Source organism: Quercus robur, chromosome 7 (genome assembly GCF_932294415.1).
Source record: "Quercus robur chromosome 7, dhQueRobu3.1, whole genome shotgun sequence".
NCBI lineage: Eukaryota > Viridiplantae > Streptophyta > Magnoliopsida > Fagales > Fagaceae > Quercus > Quercus robur.
The window spans coordinates 9375840-9392266 of record NC_065540.1 but is presented as its reverse complement, the minus strand read 5'-3'; the positions used below and the strand labels follow the sequence as shown (position 1 = coordinate 9392266).

Here is a 16427-nt window from a genome sequence, read left to right as displayed (position 1 = left end):
AATAGTCTATAATATTTCTCACCACATCAGTTTTCCTTTGGGGTTTCAAAAATTGGAGCTCAGTCACAGACTCACGATCTCGGCCCTCTGGGCATAGTCGAAATCGCCCGAAACGTCCGAAATTTCCCGGCATAGAGCGGTATTTGAACCGGTACATGGAACATAGGGTTCCTCTGTACCGGTAATTTCAAAATATGGAGGAACCTCCGATTTCCGAGCTTTTGAGCGCGAAGCGCGGGAAGAAGAAGAAGACGACGACAACAACCGAAGGAACTGCGAAGAAGAAGAAGAAGAAGGATGCTCCAGTTCCTTCAGCGAACGCTGAGAATCCATCGGGATTTGCAGAGAATTGCAATGGCGAAAAGGTTACGGTCTTGGCTTTCGACGAATCGGTGGAGAATCACTTCAAAGCCATAGACGCAATCTCTAAGCTTTGCGGAGAGGCAGAGGAAGACGATGCTCCTATTGAAGAAAGCGAAATTAAGCGATTATCTTCCTCAATCACTTTCATAAGGTTTACAATGCCTCCTAATTTTACGCATATACATATATATGTATGTATGAATGTATGTGCAATTTTGAACTTTAGCTAAGTAATTAGGGCTGTGAATGAACTAATCTGTTTATACATTGCTTTGAATAAATGTTATTTATGTTCAGTTGATTGTTAAACAAATCAAGCTCAATTCTAGGTTTAGGTCGATTAGTAAACGAGCTAAGCTCAATGAGTATACATATGAGTGTGTGTGTATATATATGAACTTATATACAAACTTTAGGCTGGAGCTCGAAACTTTAGTTTGGCTTTGGAATCTTGAATTTTGAATTAGTTACTCATGAGGAGCTGCTAGGTTCATTTAAAAGCCCTTATCAAAGAGGCTGAAAGCGCGATCAAGTTATGATTTTTTTTTTTTTTTTGTTTTACGTTATTGATTACGAGCAGATTATCTGGTGTGCTTGTGGACAACAGCTTCGATTAGGAATTTTTGTTGAAGAAGTGATTGGTTGATTTCATTTTTCGTCCCTCAAATTTGGGGCATGCGCAATTTTGGTCCCCCAATTTTCAAGTACTCTATTTTATTCCTTCAAATTTCTGAAGTGTAACAATTTAGTCTTGCCATCAACTTTCCATCCTAATCCTGGGGCATCCACGTCAGCTAACTGTTAGCCACATTAGCAAAATTGGATGGAAAGTTGACAGTAGGATTAAATTGTTACACTTTTAAAATTTGAAGGACTAAAAAATCGAGGGACTAAACTCGTGCATGCCCCAAATTTGAGGGACAAGAAATTTACCCTATAATATACAAAATGGATGTCAAATTTTTTTGCAAGCTCAGATTATGATTATGGCAGTTATTATTTATTATGATCATTATTGCTGCTGCTGCTGTTGTTGTTGTTGTTTTTTGTTCTCATTCTTATTATTATAAATTATAATTTCCATATCTGCAGTGAATGGAAGTATTTTAATTATGAACCAAGAACTGTTAGCTTTGCCTGTGAAGTGGGAAGCCCTGAAGGGAAAGATGTTGTTAGTGGAATACACTTACCTCAATTTTCTTCTTCAACTGTTCCTAAGGTAAATTAGAACAAGTTCCTCCTTTTTTTTCCTCTTGTAGTTTGGGGGGTGGGGGTTTTTTGTTACACAATTTTCTGCCATACAAGTCCCTTATTTGGTTTGCATGCTGTTGTAGAAGGAGGGATCATCTGGGGATGCTGAATGTGTGGAATCCAGGTATTTTTCATAGGACATTGATTTCACACTGATATAATGATAAACTGTGAAACTTGTTAATGCTACAATAAACTTTACTTTTTTTTCTGTTGATATTTTTGTGTGTCAGTCACGAGGAAAGTATCTTAGTGTTCCTGTTTATTTACTAGAATTCTATGCAAATTTTCGTCCTCTGTGTGTTTTGGTTATTGAACAGATTGTGAGAATGGCTGGAAAGTATGTGTGTTATATGAATCTTACAAAAGTTTGATAATGAGGGTGATGTTGGAATTTCCTTTATTTATGTATTTATGTTGAATAGGGTTTGCTACCACATTGTACATCTAGTTAGAGGTGACTCTTTGATATATTGGTGTTGATGAGTAAAATGGTAGTTGCAAATTAATGAAATAGTGCCATCCTATTCACTAGTCCATTATCCACCAAGTTATTTTATTTTATTTTTGTGTGTTTGGAGAAAATTTGGTTGTAAAATAACTGGAAGAAGGAATAAATAATGTGCAGAACATGAATAGCATGTAGAACCCTCATGTAATGTAGTGCTGGTACACAAGTGTACCACTGCACTGTTTATGTCATTAGATTTAGGGTGATAGTTATTTTTATTGGATTATGTTGAAGAATTAAAAATATCGTATGAATTTTCATTGACTTTTGATATGAATATTTCTAATGATGCTAATGAGTTCTGGCTGAACTAGCATCTCCTTTCCTTGTAAGAGTAAGGTGGAAAGTGAGGTACACCAGGTGCATAACTTATCATATTAAAAAAAAAAAAAAGATTCGCAATTAACTTATCAGATAAACAAAAATAGTTATCACTGATGATATGATGCCAGTTAACTTATTTTTTCAGCTTTTTGAAAATGGGCTGTCTTAAAAAGCTGTATCTAGAAAATAGTGAAGTTAAAAAAAGCTACACTTTGAAAAAGTGCGGTATCAAAAAAAGATACTAAATGGGCACATGATGTTGCTCATAGTTGATGCTTATTTCTTTCCTTAATCATGTGCTTGTATTGCACACAGTTATGGGGCTTGCTCAATGCTAATTGTAGTTTTTCGGGTTGGTTCTTTTTCTTGTATACAGAAATTTTTGGGTAGTGGCTTCTTGTAGCAAGTTCAAAGAGTTTCGTTTGTTTCAATACTTGCCTGTTATCTGTGTTAAGTGCTACTTCCAATTGAATTGTGTAATATAATTGCATATATTATTATAAAAAATAATTGCATTTTTTATTTTATGAAGTTTATTAATTATCAAAGAAATAATTGCATCTATTATTTTATAAAATATAACTGAATTAGAAGGATAGGACTTCTAGATTTTCTTATGTTTTAGCTGATGATGTTAGTGCTGAATTAAAATTTTTTTGGCAATTTCTATTATAAAAGAAGGTTTACAATTTCTGTCAGTGTTGCTATCTATGATGACTATATTATTGATGATTGATATGCACATTTGCAAAATTTCTTTCAACAGATCTTGCTGCAGCAAAGACTTTGTTATCTATGTTGGAGGGCATGTTTGGGCTTTGGATTGGTGTCCTAGAATTCGTGAAACGCCAGACTATCATAATAAATGTGAGGTACTTCTCTCTCTCTCTCTCTATATATATATATATATATATTATTTCCTTTTTCTTGTGTGTGTGTAAATATATTACTTTATTGGAAATCTTTGGGGGCTAAAACCCCCCCCCCCCTCCCCCCCCCCCCCACATTTGCATGTACTTTTAATTGATATTTGTCAAAACTCAAAAGGATTGTTGGATTTGATGTTTAGATAGCTTATCCTTGTTTGTAAGATTATGTGTTCAGAAAATTTACTTCATTTGGATGGTTCTAATAGATAATCAAAAGCAGAGAATAAGTCTATCTGTATTGGACCTTAACACAATTTAGCCTGTCTATCCTCCATTTTTCTCTTATTCATTGATAAAAATCCTTTTTAACTAAATGTTGTCATATCCAGAAAGCTTCTTGGCTTGGAAAATTTCAACTTGCTTAATTCTTACATGATTGATACTTGAACATGGAGGAAAATTTTATCTAACTTTGATATTGACTACCAATTTTTTTTTTTCAAATTGTAAATATCTTAGTCAAGCATGCATGTGTGTGGTACTTTGATATTGACTACCAAAAAAAGAAAAAAAAGAAGAAGAAGCATTCTGCTTATTTTTAAAAACAACAAATATCTTAATCAAGTATGCAATGTTGATTGCCAAAGGCCAATCTTTTATTTATTTTTGGTTAGGCAGTGTGCCATTTAAGAATTTTGAGTTAGTTTCATTTAGGCAATTGTTTGTGATATTATGGGGTAACATCTAAAAATGGCTAGTTGGAATAGTTAGAGGACATTGTCCTAATTCGTGCTGTTGAGCATTGTTATTCATTGCTTTATAGCAAAATAATTTCTCTGTTTTGTTTACAAGAAAGAAGAATTAGATATACTCCTTTATAAGAATTTTAGATGTGCAGTTTGATTTTTTGTAAGAGAATTTGTGATGATTTACTTGGCTTATTTACGTTAAACCATTTTTGTGTGCCTGCCTTCTTTCTGGTTTCGTACTTTCCAGTTTATCGCTGTTGCTGCTCATCCTCCGGGAACTTCATATCACATGATGGGTGCCCCACTTACTGGTAGAGGTGTCATTCAAATATGGTGTCTTATGAATGTCGGCGTGAATGAGGAAGAGGTGCCACCTTCATTAGCAAAGCCAAAACAGGGAACCAAAAATAATGGGGCCGTGACAGATGATTCAACTTTATCAAAGAGGCCTAGAGGAAGACCTAGAAAGAAGCCAGTAGAAGACACAACTCAATCAAAGAGGCCTAGAGGAAGACCTAGAAAGAATTTGATCGAACAATCTCTTGATAATTTGGCTGTTCAAGCTCTGGCTGTTAAACACGCAGAAGATTCATTGGAATCACATGCTGTGGATGAGGTTCCTGGGAATGCCAAAGAAGGTTCTGTACAAGAAGACACTGGCAAAAAACAAAAACGACAGAAGCGAGCCGTATCTGCATGTAAACTAGCACTTGAAACTCCTATGCAGAGTAGAAGATTGAAACATAAGAAGCGGGCAGTGAGCCACAGTGATAATACAAGTCCACTGTTATTAACACAAAATGAAGACATGGGATCTTCTGTTACAAATAATCAAATACAACATTACTCTGGACAGGAACTTGCTGCAAGTGATAATGTGTCTGACAAAGGTTCCTTAGGAACTAGCTCAGCTAGTTCCTTGATTTCAAAGGATGTTGCTTTGCCAAGAGTTGTATTATGCCTAGCTCATAATGGGAAGGTTGCATGGGATGTTAAGTGGCGACCTTCTAATGCATGTCAATCCAAATGTAAGCATCGGATGGGCTATCTTGCTGTCTTGCTGGGGAACGGATCTCTGGAAGTGTAAGAAATCTGCTTCAGTTGTTGGTTTTTTTGTCCCCTTAAATATTCTGTCTCCACTTTCTTTTGCCTATATCTATCAAGTCTTTTCAGATGGTTTTGCAGTTTCTTCTTTTCTGTTATATTACGGGAGCATTCATGGTTACTTTTTAATCAATGAACTATGTTATTATGCAAAATAAAGGTTGCATAAATTAACACCGACTGTCATAGATTTTCTTTTTTGCTGGAAAGCTAAAATAGACAAATTAAAATTGAGAAATTAAAATTTTTTAATTTTAATTTTTTATAGTTCAATAGTTGGGAGTGGGGGGATTACTGGATTACACAATTATTTTTTTGGTTAGGTAATAAGATTATAAGAGTAATATTATTAAAAATAAAAAAGGAAGAAAAATACAAGGTGTTCATGATGGTGAACAACAAAAGACAACAGAAAACACAGAAAGCATAGAAATCAAGAATCAATTCTAAGGGAAGAAATAAACTGTGATAGAAGAACAATTTGAGAGAACCCAACACCTAGACCAATCAAAGAGAGTCCGTTGGCACAAGTCTTGCAACTGAACTAATGATCTCTTAGTATTCGAAGGAACGACAGTTCTGTTCCATCCAAATGATCCACATCAAACATCCTAGGATCAAATCCAAATATTGGAATTATGTTTCCCAACACATTGCCACCAACAAAATAATAAGCTAGCTATAGACCCTGACATGACCCAATGAATCCCAAAGATATGAAGCATATGCACCCACAAAGAATGAGCTGTAGGACAAAAAAGGTGGACTTGGCAAGTAAAAATAAAAGCTAAAATATTATCCCAGTTTGAATATCAAACTACTTTAACATGGTAAAATTGGTGTATTGCAACAAATTGGACTTAAAAATTCCATATTGAACGTTATCCTTTTCTGATTATGTCCTCATATAACATCATTCTTCTGCAATATTTTGCTTCTACAGCTAAAATATTTATTACAATCTGTAATCTGTATCTTGTTTTGCCAACCCTGTCAATGCAGTTGGGAGGTTCCTCTTCCTCGTACAATGAAAGTTATCTATTCCTCTGTGCATCAGGAGGGTACAGATCCCCGTTTTGTAAAATTAGAGCCTGTATTCAGAGGTTCATTATTGAAATGCGGTGGCATACAAAGGTAGGTCAGTTTCTCTCTTTTTGATTACTGATTTGGAAGTTTATTGGAATGGAAAAGAAAGTTAACTTCCCGATGAGCTCTAGCTCAACCGGCACTTTCTTATGCCATAAAGAATGAGATGGAAGGTGAGGCTGTGGATTCAAGAACCAAGCTATTGAATAGCTCAGGCTTTACTAAGGAAAAAGATTATTTATGTCAAACAGTCAAGTTCAAGCCCCAGTTTAAGCTTGACTATCTATTAAACCAGCCAAGATTAAACACAATAATGTGTTCATGAACAAGTTTATAAGTATTAAGCTTGATTTTAGTAAATATTATATGTTTATATGTATACATATATAAAAATATACTTATATAGTTATATAGACTTGATATTGGATTGTGTAAGTTTGTAATATGTTCTTAAAATATCTAATTATTATTTGTAATTTATTGATAATATAAATAGTTTATTTCGGGGTAGAAATTATACATAAATTGAAACAATACAAGGTTGGTGGATCTACTTTCTATAAGTTCATAAACAAAAATCATACTATCTAATCAACTCAAATAATATAATCTCGACTATAATTTAGTTATGTAGTTTTAGAATATATTTTTTTGAAGGATTGAAAAATTTTAGTTGTATCATTTGCTATATTTGGGAAAGGAATAAGTTAATCAAGTAGATTATAAACAAGCTTGAGCCTGTTTGATAAGAAAATGAACCAAGCTTGAACATGTAATCTAGTTTGTTGATGAGCTTGAGCTTGGTTCATGTACAAAATAATTTGGCAACAAATTGTTCTTGTCATAGAGACTAGGTTTGACTTCCTTTCTAATACAACTATACAAGACAGTTGGCAATCTCTCCATCTTTATGTATTATTGATCCAAGATATCGGAAGCTCTCGCTCTTTAGTATCTCTTGACCATCGAATCTTACTGCCCCTTCATATATGTTTCTACTTTACTAAACTTACATTCCAAGTACTCTATTTTAGTCTTACTTAATTGAAACTATATATTGCTGAAGACTTTATATGATTGGAATTTGCACTCTCTGACTGAAATCCCTTGATTCTTTGAGTCTTCATGAATTCCATCTTGTTATTTATTTTTCTTGTTTCTCTGTTTCTTTTCTATTGCACCCATAATATTCACCTTCTGTACTTGGGTAGCTCCCTTGTTTTCTTTTCTTTTTTCAATAAACTTTTTACTTATCCCCACCCCCCCGCCCAAAAAAAAAAAAAAAAGTCTGTAGTTTACTGATCTTCCATATGCTGTTGAATGCAATCTGAGATGCTTGACTTTCATGTTTCAACAAGCTTTTCTCAAAGTAAATTTTTCTTGGGGTCATTGTCTCCACCTCCATTATTATGGAGGGCTTAAGATTTTGTTGGACATATTTAACTAATGCAGAATTGTAATGAGTTACCGTAACTATTTGCTACAGGCAGCTGTCTGTGTTGACCTTGTTATGTGGTTTACTTTATCTGATTAAAAGCTAATATGCCATTTTCGTTTAATGCAGCATCCCTCTGACAGTGGAGTGGTCAGCTTCACCCCCACATGATTACCTACTTGCTGGATGCCATGATGGAACAGTAATATTTTTATATCTTGTTTTATTATTATTATTATTTATATTTACTATGTTTTTTCTTCTTGGCTTCTAATTGCATCCTAATTGATATGGGTCAGTACTTAATCATGCTTTTGCATAATTGGGAATAAGGAAATAGGTTTTTCTTTTTGGTAAATGATACATGGTTTAGTATGGTTACCATCATTAATAACTGTTGATCGTATTGATGCCAGATTTTCCAGCCAAAACCATCAATTGTTGATTCTTAAAGATCATGTTTGCTTGTGATTTTGAATTCATATGTGGTATCAGAACTTAAGAAGTTTGTCATACATTCAGGTTGCTTTATGGAAGTTTTCTGCAAGCTGTTCATCTGAAGGTAACGGGCATATTGTAAGATGGTTCCAAGGATTTGAATTGTGATGCATTATGAATACTTAGGTGAACTTCATTTCCACTGTTTGCTTTGCAGATACTAGGCCGCTGCTTTGCTTCAGTGCAGATACAGTTCCTATTAGAGCACTTGCCTGGGCTCCACTTGAAAGGTAAGTGATACCCAAAGATGGATTTTCATTAAATTCAGCTTTTAGTCATCTTATAAAATATTCAGCTCTACGATGATCTTTTGTGCAAAATGATAATTCACAGTAGTGGTGCTTTTTTGGAGGGACTCCTTCAGTCTAGTTTTTTACTTTGAGGAGAATTATTTTCACGTGCATTTTTTTTTTTTTTAAACTCTTCTATTTAGCTGTGATTTTGGGCCTTATGATAGACAGCCTTATCTGCATTGTGTAAAATGTTATCTTGTGATAGTCTAAACTATGGTATGCATTTAATTCGAATCTAATATATCCTGTTTGTTGTTAGTTTCAGAATGTAGATGAGCTCAATGCAGATATCAATAAAATTACAAATCAGTTTTAATAGCAGATTAGCAACTTTAAAATCGCATGCTTTTATTTGGCTGGTGGTGGTTAACATCTGTGATATTGAGGCCAATGTTTTTCTCATGGAATCTGATGCAGGACATGGGTAGCAAAATAGATGCAAAGGAAAAAGAAAGAGAAAACAGGAGATCCTAAGCTTCACCACCTAGAATTTGCTTGAAAACCTTAGGCTTCACCACTTGAGGGTGCTCAGCATCACCACCAACAAGAGAAAACATTCTCTAATCAGAAAATTCTTGTTCAAATTGTACTTCCTCAAACTATTTCTAGGGCCTCTTTTTAATGGGCTTCAGGGATCACATTAAGCCACAATTACATCCCATAAAATCCTAAGTCATGATAAAGGCCAAATTCAAAAATAAAATCTGGTATCTCAAAGAAAATCTGAAATTCTAAATTCTGAAATAATTTTGGTTGTGCTCCCAATCCGGTTACCCACTAATTCAACACCCATCTCTCCTAATAAGGCCAAGCCCAGTCTGAAATTCAAAACCCCAAAGCCCATGATTAAAATCCAAGCACACCAAACCCAAAACCAATCAACCCAAACATAAAGTAAAGCCCATTAACTCTGGTTTTACTTTTGAATTTTGAATTTGAATTTTATTATGATTGAGGATTTTATGGGATGCAATTGTAGCTTAATGTAATCCCTGAAGCCAAGTAAAAAGAGGCTACAGAAGGTCAATTTGAATAAGAATTTTGTGATTAGCGAATGTTTTCTCTTGTTTGGTGGTGATGCCTAAGGATTTTGGGCAAATTCTAGGTGGTGAAGCTTGGAATTTGTCCTGTTTTATCTTTCTTTTCCCTTTATCTCTATTTTGCTACCCCTGTCCTGCATTAGAATCTATCTTACCTAAAAGGGTTTGCTTATGTTGTTGACATCAACTTTGGAGTGCCTGCATCGCAACTTCTGTGATTTATCTCAAAGTATGAAGAGAATTAACCAAGAAATGTTAGAAGAAGATATGGCTATGGCATAATTTCATATTAAACATCTCTTATGTTGATGTTTAATATGAAATTATATCATAAAGAAGTGAGACCTCAAACATTCATGATATATACAAAGGGTTCCCAAAAGAATTACAATCTAAAATATAAGAATTCTATTTAATCTACAAAGAAGTTCAAACCTTGCAAAAGCAATAAACCACTCATACAGGGTCTGTAAGAATAAAGATTTAATCTCAACAAGAGTTGGCTCAATACCATATGCGTCCATGTGAGGCAAAAAGCAGCTGCATTCCAAAGTACACATACTACTATACCTAAGTAAATTTTTCCGACTAAAGTACACGTCAACAACAGTTTGAGGCATCAATCCTCGAACTACAAACACAGTACAGACAAAAGACCATCACTTTTAATCAATGGTGCAACAAAGCAAAATATTGTTTTTATCCACTAGAATCATGTGCATGCTGAGAAGATTTTAAAAACTCATTGCTGTGGGTATTGGGCTAAATTATGATGCAAGGTATTGGTATTACTGTTATTTTGCGTGATGGAAATATATAGCTCACTGTTGTTAATGATTTTCAGTGATCCAGAGAGTGCAAATGTTATAGTTACTGCTGGACATGGGGGCCTAAAGTTTTGGGACCTACGGTACATATGATTCCTCTTCTGTATACATTCTCATTAATATTCTCTTACCAAATTTAAAATTTTGATGGTTTTGTTGTGCACATTTCATTTAATCTGAATAAAGATTCTTGGAATTGTATATAATTCAATTTAATTGCACAAAAATATTAGATTATTTGGGCAAGTAGAACTTAAATCAAAATTGTTATAAGTAATCATGATATATCTGTATGGTGTGTGTTTGGTCTATAAAAGTCCTATTGAAGTGCTTAGCAGCATTCTTGAAAAACGAAACTTCAAACAATTGAAAGCCTTGAGCACCTTTATCTTTGATAGTTTTGTTTGGGATCCACAAACTCTCATGGTATGATTTTACTTTGAGGGAAAAGAGTTTCTTGTAGCCTAAAATCTTAGTCTTTGAATTAGTCAAACTTTCTGTTTATATTGTGTCAGATTATTTCTGGTGATATATTTTAGTGTGTATTTATTGCCCCAAGGGAGTAATATACATCCACAATCTGCTTCAAACTGAACCCTAATTCCATTTGTATTGTGGTTTCTCTCATGGATTGGTGAAACAATGCCGTTGTGTGCTCTTATAATATCTCATGAATATCAGGAGTCTAGTTAAGTTTAGGCTAAAATGCAAAACTGACCCTCTAACTTCTTTTAAATTTCATTTTAGTCCTTTAACTTTATTTTCGTTCATTTCAGTCCTCTAAGTTTCAGATTTATTCAATTAAGGCATTTCCGTTAACTTTTGTTAAAATTTTTTGGAAAAAGAAAATCTGGAAAATATTTTTCAATCATTAATTGAATTTTTTCAATTTAAAAAATTTGAAGAAAAATTTATAAAATTGAAAAATTAACCACAACATATAACAAAAGTTGATGGAAAAGCCTTAATTGAATAAACTTGAAAGTTAGAGGACTGAAATGAATAAAAGCAAAGTTAGAGGACTGAAATGAAATCTAAAGAAACTTAGAGGGTCAGTTTTGCATTTTACCCTTAAGTTTAATACCATAATTAATATATTTTTGTTCTATCATAATCTCACACAATCTATGGCATCTACAATTCAACAATACAAAGATTAGAAATGGATGATTCTTGTGGCACATGAATTGTAGAAATGTCTCAAACTCTCAGACAACTTGTTATGTAGGGGATATGGTCCTTGTATGGGGAGTAAGAAGTATTGTACTCAGATAACCTTCTTAAACTTAATCGCCATTGTTTTGTTTTGCCTGGATTTGGAAATTACAGAAATATCCATGCTAAGGTTTATATGTAGCAGTATCAGCCATTGTCATAATTTGTATATAAATTATGAATATAAAATTTGATGCCTAGCAGTATGCATGTCTTTAGGGAACAGAACCTTTATTATGCACTAATAAATATTTTAAATTTCTCATCTGAATTATGCTAGTTGCATTTACTTTACTGCTTTGTTTTGATTACTTAATGTTCACTTCAAGGTTTAAAGTTTTGATCGATTATTGAGATTGGCTCTTGAGTTTATTTGACTCATTCTGGCCTCCTAGTTTGGAGATTGTAAATTTCATTTTCTTTAGATAAGATTTCCTCCAAGTAATTAAATCCTTTTTAGGATATCAGTATCTAAAATTTATGATTCCAAGAACTTTGCGAGCACTTAAAATTAAAAATAGAAATAATATGTAATTATTTTTTTGGGTTAATTCAATAGTTGGGGGAGGTGGGAGATGTCTCTGTTGGAAACACCAGTAGGTGCCAGTTGAGCTGCAAGGTTCTTGCATAAGACTATAGACTTTACATTGCATTCTAGGCAACTTGATCTCAACATGCAATGAAAATTCTAGCTGTGTAAAAGTTCCATTAATGGTACGTCTTTGAATTTATTCTGTGTCATGATTTTTATGGAGAGGAAGGGCTGAAATCTGTAAGTTCATTTGCTAGAAGCATTGAAGGCAGAATTGGTGATTACTATTTAAGAATTTTGATATGTTTAATTTGTAAGTAGTGATATAATTGCATGCCATACTCAACAGCTATAACCTTAAATTGTTTGCAGTGATCCATACCGTCCTTTGTGGGACCTCCATCCTGTGCCAAGGATCATATACAGTCTGGATTGGCTGTCAAATCCAAGGTAGTGTATGATTGGTGCAGCACAAATTAGGATTATTAAGTTAAAATTGTTCCTTACTTTGGAAGCATTCTTTCTTCATCTTTTTAGATGTGTTATTCTATCCTTTGATGATGGAACAATGAGAATCCTCAGCTTGCTTAAGGCTGCATATGATGTTCCTGTCACTGGAAAACCCTTTGGTGGGACAAAACAACAAGGGTTGCACAGTTATTACTGTTCATCATTTGCTATCTGGAGTGTTCAAGTGTCACGAATAACAGGTATTTTGCATATGCCTTTAAATGACTAGTAAATTTTACTTCTATCACAACAAAAAATAAGACTATAGTGATACATTGACTTAATTTTCATGCTCCAAAAATAACTACATCAGCCTTTTCCTTTCAATATTCCAAATCATATCTGGGTCTCTTATTGTTAATAATTTGTTTCACTGCATCTCTAATTATGCAAGCAAACTCTGTAAAAAAGTTCAATTGTCAGATCCTAAGAAAGTAAATATATTATGGTCTGAACTCCAATGAACTCTAGCTCAAAAGGCAACTGCTCCCTTTACAAGTATAAGGTGGAGAGTAAGGTCACGTGGGATCCATTGAGTGCTTAACTTGCCAATAAAAAAAAATCTATTCTGAATTGTCGCATGCATACAATTACGAAATAAAATTTAGATGGTTAGATCCAAGAAACAGTTCTATTATATTTTTGGTTCTACACTCCACAGAATGTTTCCCTGCTTAAATTATGCATCAGTTGATTGAAACTCAGAATACATATATTCTTATCCTTCCTTTAAAAGTGGCATGTGAATATTTCTGGATTGGCCCTTTTGGTTAAATTATTCAATGATGGATCATTAACCATAAATCTAATGCAAAATTGCACAGTTGTATCTAAAATATAATTTTCTTGTGAATAGATGGTCATAACGTGCGTTTGCATAGAAATGAAGTTGCGTTTTGCGTTTTTGGCTGGGTCTCATGGCATTGTTACGACCCAGCCAAACTTGTGAAAATGCAGATTTCTAGGTAAATCTTGGGTCCCAGGGCACTATTCATAACTTAAAAATTATTTTGCTATAATGTTTTCAGCAATAAGTTTTCAGTTTTTAGCAAAATAAGTGGTATCCAAACAGACTCATAGTTTTCGCATTTGAACATAAGTGGAAATTTGTCATCTAATCCAGTTATGCATACAACTCTGAACTAAGTCAATTGAATAGCTAATTTCTGGTATCAATTATCCACCAACTGTTGAATTTTGATTTTAAATGTTAGGCATGGCTGCATATTGCACTGCAGATGGGACTGTTCTCCGTTTCCAGGTGAGTTTTGAGCTCCTGCTATGGATCTTTTTATTTCTCTTTTTAATTGGTAATTACACATATGCTAAGTGGGTCTTGAAACCTCATTCTTAGAGGAAGTACCATTTGAGCCATAATTCATTGGCTAGTTCCAGTTATGGATCTCACCTGCTAAAATTTTCTTCTTATCTTCAATTCTGAAGAAAATCTTCACTCTTCAGTACCTACCTTGACTTCTATAAGTTTTGGTTTTGGCTTCCCTAAGCACCTTTTGCATATTCATGGATTGGTCATTTTAGGATATGTGCCCAACATGGCAACATATAATATATCGTTGATTTTATCTTTTGGACCGACTGATTTTCACTTATTCTTGGTAGTGGAGGGTGGAGACATTCTTGGAATGTATCAGTAAAACCTGTCAAGTTAGAAGGTTCAACCTTTTCTGATCATGATGATAATTCAAATTAACAAATTTTTTAGTGGGGCTCATCTTCTGGGGAGTCTTGTAGCACTGTAAATTATCCACAATTCTGTTTATTGTGCTCAGGAACTCATGCTTTGGCCAGGTGGTTGGACACAAAGGGACCCCTTGTTAATAAATATCCTTTATTAGTAGGATTTGAGAAAGAAAAATAATAACTGTATGCAGTTCTAAGATGAGGCTAAAGCTTTTCTTTAACATGATTATGTTGTGTTTTTAATCAGCTTACAAGCAAAGCAGTAGACAAAGATCCCTCACGAAATCGGACCCCACATTTTCTTTGTGGGTCACTAACCGAAGAGGAATCACTTATCACTATTAACACTCCGGTACCAAATACCCCTTTCCCATTGAAGAAGTCACTGAACAAGAGCGGGGACACCCCTTTATCCATGCGGGAGTTTTCATCTGAGCCACAGCATGTGAAAAGAGCAAATGATAAGATGGCAAAAGGTCCTAGTACGGATGCCAAAACTTTAGGTAATTTTTGGCAATTACTCTACCACATGCATTTTATAAGCTAGACAGCAGTTCTTTTTATCCTATAAATGTCAATCTTGTTGCAGCCCTTTGTTATGGCGATGACCCTGGTACAGAATCTGGAACTGAGGAAGCATTGACATGTCCCAAGAGCAAAAAGAGACCAAATTCTAGAAGTAGCAATAAAAAAAATCCAGAGGATGACCTAGCCTTGGTATGCAGAGATGAAGAGCCACCAAATACACAGGAAAAAGAAAATGGAAAAGCTGAAGCTCGAACTATTGAAGTTTTCCCGCCGAAAATTGTAGCAATGCGTAGGGTGAGGTGGAACATGAACAAGGGTAGTGAAAGATGGTTGTGCTATGGTGGAGAGGCCGGAGTTGTACGTTGTCAGGAGATTGTTTTGTCTGATGTTGATAGGAAATTGGCCTTGAAGAGATGAGACGAGTCCCTAATCTGTATATATTTGTTCCTCTTCTTAACCAATCTATTTATTTTTGTTTAATTTTCTCAACTAGCTATTTAATGTAATTTCCCTATTCAATTCCGCGTGGGTGAATGTATAGGTTTCTTTTGTTGCTTCCATTATGTAATTAGCGAGACCAAATTGTACAAGTGGCAAAAAAAAAAGAAAAGAAAAGAAAAAGGCACCAAATTGATGGGAGAGAAAACGGAAAAGTAGAAGTTTGGAGGATTGACGTCATCCTCTGAAAATTGTAGCGAGGCATAGGATGAGGTGAAACATGAACAAGGGTAGTGAGAAATTGTTGTGCAGTGGAATGGCCAGAGTAATGTACGTTGATAAAGTATCAATTATCTCAAAAGTTAAAGTTATTGAAATTAAATCATTGGGTGTTTAGTTTGAGTATCACTCACAACTTAGTTCCCATAACTCAAACTTAATACCCATAACTCGTATCTCTAACTCTATTTTTTCACCAACTTTAGAAAATATTTATTTGGTTTTATATCTTGGGTGCATATCTCATCTCTAAAACTCAAATTTGTGCATAAATTAGTGGGGCCTACTTATTGAAACTGATACTTGCGTGCCCCTACTCCCTCATCCTCTCATTTCATTTGTCTCGCCTCTCACCAACTAAAACAAAACCCATTTTCTTCAAGCACTTAGCTTCTCCCTCCTTTGACTCAGATCGTCTGCTTCGGCAAGAGAGCAAGGATCTTTGACGAAACTTTTCGTGGTTGACCTCCACCGACATCGATTCAACCCCAGGATATGGTAATTTCCTCACCTCTCTCTTGCTTTGTACCTATCAGTTTTGTCTTTACTTTTTTGAGGCAACCTATGGTACAAAATTCAGGTCACAGGGATGAAATTCTTTCGAAAATTTTGGGTTGTTACTGTGTCTTTCCATTTTCAATTTGGAATTTATCTAACCCAAAACACATAATCACATAAAACCCAAAATACAACAATGAACATGAGAGAGAGAGAGAGAGAACTAGAGGTTTTGGAACTTCTGAAGGTCTTCTTCTTCAGATGCACCAAAAATTTTCAAAGGAAAAGTGAGACGAGGAAGGAGAGAAGATGAAGGAAAAGGAAATGCATTTATGAAATGAGAAGAGGTGGGTGTGGACTTCCTCTGTGATGGGTG

At 34.5% G+C, this 16427-nt stretch overlaps 1 protein-coding gene across 2 annotated transcripts; it reads left to right on the top strand.

The window, feature by feature from the left end:
* On the top strand, positions 1–15358 carry LOC126692093 (uncharacterized). Of its 2 annotated transcripts, none has more exons than XM_050387568.1 (15): positions 1–514; positions 1456–1582; positions 1698–1738; positions 3216–3321; positions 4315–5150; positions 6174–6305; positions 7822–7894; positions 8215–8254; positions 8348–8420; positions 10368–10433; positions 12470–12547; positions 12635–12807; positions 13822–13868; positions 14556–14811; positions 14898–15358. In XM_050387568.1, the coding sequence occupies exons 1-15, from the start codon at positions 195–197 to the stop codon at positions 15251–15253; spliced, it is 2724 nt and encodes a 907-aa protein (XP_050243525.1). In that variant the 5' UTR covers positions 1–194; the 3' UTR covers positions 15254–15358. The 2 variants fall into 2 exon arrangements, with proteins under 2 accessions (XP_050243525.1, XP_050243526.1); XM_050387569.1 differs by having other exon boundaries at positions 366–514; positions 3216–3316.
* The last annotated feature ends 1069 nt before the right edge of the window (positions 15359–16427 follow it).

Excerpts from the sequence above, each read along its gene's own strand:
- LOC126692093 (XM_050387568.1), top strand. The coding sequence starts at position 195 with ATGGAGGAACCTCCGATTTCCGAGCTTTTGAGCGCGAAGCGCGGGAAG. Across the intron at positions 3,322-4,314 it reads ACTATCATAATAAATGTGAG|TTTATCGCTGTTGCTGCTCA; the intron begins GTACTTCTCTCT and ends CGTACTTTCCAG. Across the intron at positions 6,306-7,821 it reads AAATGCGGTGGCATACAAAG|CATCCCTCTGACAGTGGAGT; the intron begins GTAGGTCAGTTT and ends CGTTTAATGCAG.